Source organism: Aythya ferina (genome assembly GCF_964211825.1).
Source record: "Aythya ferina genome assembly, contig: HAP1_SCAFFOLD_984, whole genome shotgun sequence".
Lineage (NCBI taxonomy): Eukaryota > Metazoa > Chordata > Aves > Anseriformes > Anatidae > Aythya > Aythya ferina.
The window spans coordinates 1-4424 of NW_028180870.1; the positions used below are offsets into that span (position 1 = coordinate 1).

At 63.3% G+C, this 4424-nt stretch overlaps 1 protein-coding gene across 1 annotated transcript; it reads left to right on the top strand.

Moving 5' to 3' along the window:
- Positions 1-6: 6 nt before the first annotated feature.
- Positions 7-4165, top strand: LOC311429414 (uncharacterized protein). Its single transcript, XM_084540493.1, has 5 exons — positions 7-57; positions 817-925; positions 1356-1463; positions 2412-2459; positions 2945-4165. Exons 2-5 carry the CDS (start codon positions 886-888, stop codon positions 3151-3153), a joined length of 405 nt encoding a protein of 134 aa, XP_084396619.1. The 5' UTR covers positions 7-57; positions 817-885; the 3' UTR covers positions 3154-4165.
- The last annotated feature ends 259 nt before the right edge of the window (positions 4166-4424 follow it).

The window sequence follows — 4424 nt, forward strand, 5'->3', positions numbered from 1 at the left end:
GACCAGGGAGGTGCTGAGGGAGGGGTGGTGCCCGCCCCCAGGCAGAGCATCGTCAGGGTGAGGGGGGAGGGGGAGGGGCTAAGGGGGGGGAGGGGCTAAGCGGTGGGGGAGGGGAGATGGGAAGGGGAGGGGCTGAGGGGTGGGGAGGGGCTGAGGGGAGGGGCTAGGGGGTGGGGGAGGGGAGATGGGAAGGGGAGGGGCTGAGGGGTGGGGGAGGGGCTGAGGGGTGGGGGAGGGGGTCAGGGAGGGGGAGGGGAGGAGGAGAGGGGGGAGGTTGGGGGGTGGGGAGGGGGCTGGGAGAGGGGAGGGGAATTGGGGAGGGGTCCTGAGGGAGGGAGGGAGAGGAGGGAGGGAAGGGGAGAGGGGGAGGGGCTAAGGTGAGGGGGAGGAGGAGAGGGGGGAGGGGCTGGGGAAAGGGTGGGGGAGGGAAGGGGGCTGGGGGGGAGGGGGGAGGAGGTGGGAGGAGGGGGGAGGGGCGAGGTTGGGGGGTGGGGAGGGGGCAGGGGGCTGGGGGAGAGGAGAGGAGGGGGAGGGGCAGGGGTCAGTGGGGGCTGGGGGGGGCATGGGGGGAATCAGGGGCTGGGGGGGGGCAATAAATTGTTGGGGGGGGCAGTGGGGGGGGATAAGGGGGGATACGGAGGGGGAGGGGCGCATGGGGAGTGGGGGGGGGGCACCGAGAAATGGGGGGGGGGGGGATCACGGGGACTGCTGGGGGGGGTCCGGGGGGGGCTCATTAGCATGGGGGCGACACGGGGGGGGCTGTGGGGGGGGGGTCACCAAGTTGTACCCCCCCCGTCCCTCCCCCCCCCCCCCCAGGTGCTGGGCACCCCAGGGAACAACCTGCACGAGGTGGAGACCCCCGAGGGGGGGCGCTTCCTGGTCAGCATGCCCCCCCGCTTCCGCCACCACGTCTGGATCAAGCGAGGTGCGACCCCCCCGGGACCCCCCCATGACCTTGTGACCCCTCGTGACCCCCCCCACAACTCCCCCATGACCCCATGACCCCCCTGTGACCCCTTCCTGTGACCCCGTGACCCCCCATGACCCTCCCTATGACCCTCTGACCCCCCGTAACCCTCCTCGTGACCCCATGACCCCCTGTGACCCCCCGTGACCCCTGTGACCCCCTGTGACCCTCCCACAACCCCCCCCATGACCCGTGACCTCCCTGTGACCCCTCCCCGTGACCCTGTGATCCCTCCATGACCCTCCTTGTGACCCCGTGACCCCCCCGTGACCCCGTGACCCCCCCGTGACCCCGTGACCCCCCCGTAACCCCTCCATGACCCCCTGTGACCCCCCTGTGACCCCCCCATGACCCCGTGACCCCCCCGTGACCCCGTGCCCCCCCCCAGGTGACTTCCTGCTGGTGGACCCCATCGCGGAGGGGGCGAAGGTGAAGGCGGAGATGGCGCTGCTGCTGCTGCCCCCCACGTCCGCTTCCTGCAGCGCCAGGGCCTCTGGTACCGCCCCCTCCCACCCCCAGGGGGCGGGGCCTGACCTTATATGGAGACGGGCCCCGCCCCCCAAGCGGCTGGGCCCCGCCCATCACGGGCTGGGCCCCACCCTCTGTGTGGTTGAGCCCTAAAGGGGTCAGGCCACGCCCCCAAGTGGGTGAGGCCACGCCCACTGGGTGAGGCCACACCCTCTAATGTTAAGGACACGCCCACTGGGTGGGGACACGCCCCTAAGTGGCTAAGCCCCGCCCATAATGGATTTGGCCCCGCCCAATGTGTGGTTGGCTCCTAAATGGGGGAGGCCACACCCCCAAGAGGTGAGGCCACGCCCACCGGGGTGAGGCCACGCCCCTTTGGGTAAGGACACACCCACTGGGTGAGGCCCCGCCCCCAAGTGGGTGAGGCCCCGCCCATCATGGGCTGGGCCCCGCCCTCTGTGTGGTTGAGGCCTAAAGGGGGGAGGCCACGCCCCCAAGTGGGTGAGGCCACGCCCACTAGGCGAGGCCACGCCCCCAAGAGGCTGAGCCCCGCCCTATGTGTGGTTAGCTCCTAAACAGGGGAGGCCACACCCCCAAGGGGCGAGGCCACACACACCGGGGTGAGGCCACGCCCCTTTGGGTAAGGCCACGCCCCCAAGTGGGTGAGGCCCCACCCATAATGGGCTGGGCCCCGCCCCATGTGTGGTTAGTCCTAAAGGGGTGAGGCCACACCCCCAAAGGGGGAGGCCACGCCCACTGGGTGAGGCCACGCCCTCAAATGTTAAGGCCACGCCCACTGGGTGGGGACACACCCCCAAGTGTATGGGGCCCCGCCCCTAAGTGGCTGAGCCCCGCCCATAATGGGCTTGGCCCTGCCCCATGTGTGGTTAGCCCGTATGGGGGAGGCCACGCCCCCAAGTGGGTGAGGCCACGCCCACTCGTCTCTGACCCCGCCCCTTTCTCTCCCCTCCCCCAGGCCCGAGGCTTTCAAGGTCTCCCTGGAGCGGGCGAGCGAGCGGGAGGGGTGAGTGGGGGGTAATTAGGGGGTAATTAGGGGGGGTTAATTAGTGGGGTGGTTAATGGGGTGATAATTGGTGAGTTTAATTAATTAATGTAATTAAGTGGTGGGGTGATTAATGGGAGGGGATTAATTGGGGGTAGTTAATTGGGGGGTAATTAGTGGGGGTTAATAGGGTAATTAATTGGGGGTCAATTAATAGGATAATTAAATGGAGTTAATAAATAGGGAGATTAGTTGGGTGTTAACTAACACAGTAATTAATTGGGAATTAATAGGTAATTAATTGGGGAGGGGGAGTTGATGGCAGGGAGGGGGATGAATGGGGGGCAATTAATAAGGGTGGGGGGCAATTAAGAATGGTGGGGGGCAATTAAGGAGGGCGGGGGGTAATTAAGGAGGGTGGGGGGTAATTAAGGAGGACAGGGGCTAATTAACAAGGGGGCTAATTAACGAGGGGGGTGATTAACGAGGGGCTGCCCCCCCCCCAGGAGCGGGGAGCCGGAGCTGTTCGTCAACACCAACCGGGGGGGGGGCGGCGAGGAGGAGGAGGAGGAGGAAGAGGAAGATGAGGAAGATGAAGATGAGGAAGAGGAGGAGGAGGAGGAGGAGGAGGAGGAGGAGGAGGAGGAGGAGGAGGAGGCCGGTGGGGACGCGGAGGCCGAGGCCGAAGGGCCGGCACCCCAATAAAGGACGGTGACGGACACCTGAGGCCCCAAAACCGGGGTGTTTGGCCCCAAAACCGGGGTGTCTGGCCCCAAAAACGGGGTGTTTGGCCCCAAAATGGGGTGTCTGGCCCCAAAACGGGGTGTTCAGCCTCAAAACAGGGTGTTCAGCCCCAAAATGTGGTCATGCCCCAAAATGGGGTGTCTGGCCCCAAAACAGGGTGTCTGGCCCCAAAACGGGGTGTTCGGCCCCAAAACGTGGTGGCCGTGCCCTGAAATGGGGTGTCTGGCCCCAAAATGGGGTGTTCGGCCCCAAAATGGGGTGGCCGTGCCCCAAAATGGGGCGTTTGGCCCCAAAATGGGACGGTCATGCCCCAAAATGGGGTATCTGGCCCCAAAAGGGGGTATTCAGCCACAAAACGTGGTGGTTGTGCCCCAAAATGGGGTGTCGAGCCCCAAAACAGGGTGTCCATGCCCCAAAACAGGGTGTTCCACCCCAAAATGTGGTGGTCGTGCCTCAAAACGGGGTGTCTGGCCCCAAAAGAGGGTGTCTGGCCCTAAAGCTGGGCATCCGGCCCCAAAACAGAGTGTCCATGCCCCAAAACGGGGTGTTCAACCCCAAAATGTGGTGGCCATGCCCCAAAACAGAGTGTCTGGCCCCAAAACTGAACATCCTGCTCCAAAACAGGGTATCTGGCCCCAAAATGGGGTGGCCGTGCCCCAAAGCACGGCGTTGAGGCCCCAAACTGAGCAAAACTTCCCCAAAATGGAGCATCGAGCCCCCAAAAGGGCAGCGGGGGCCCCAAAACGGGACCCCCCTGAAACAGAGCAAAAGCCCCAAAATGGGGCCAAAAGCCCCAAAATGGGGCATGTGTGACGCCAACGGGGAGGGGGGGGGCCTAAATAATGGGGGGAGAACCCAAAATCCCCCTCTTTGCCCCCAAAAAGCCCCCTTCTGATAAGAAATGGCGCTTTTATCGCTCCTCAACCGGTGGTTTTTTTTTCTGGGGAAAAAATTAAAGGCAAATTTCTCTGAAAACGGTTCAATTAATACTCGTCATTTTCTTTTTTATTGATGTTTTGAAGCGCAGGATGCTTTTCTTCCATATATGGTCAACGCTTGGCAGAAATCCCGCATTTTGTTACTCCCTTTTCTCCGCTTTCCTCGGCACAACCGCGAGGTGTTTACAACTTTTCCCAAACCGCCGCAGTTTAAACCCAAAAAAATCCCTTCTTTCCACCCCAAAATCACCCAAACCAACCCCCGCTGGCCGCTCAAAAAGGGGAAGAAGAAAACCCAAAACCA

What these genes read in the sequence shown, in the direction of transcription:
- LOC311429414 (XM_084540493.1), top strand. Translation starts at nt 886, where the DNA reads ATGCCCCCCCGCTTCCGCCACCACGTCTGGATCAAGCGAG. An exon ending in CTGCAGCGCCAGGGCCTCTG is followed by an intron (nt 1,464 to 2,411) that starts GTACCGCCCCCT and finishes CCCCTCCCCCAG; the next exon opens with GCCCGAGGCTTTCAAGGTCT. An exon ending in CGGGCGAGCGAGCGGGAGGG is followed by an intron (nt 2,460 to 2,944) that starts GTGAGTGGGGGG and finishes CCCCCCCCCCAG; the next exon opens with GAGCGGGGAGCCGGAGCTGT.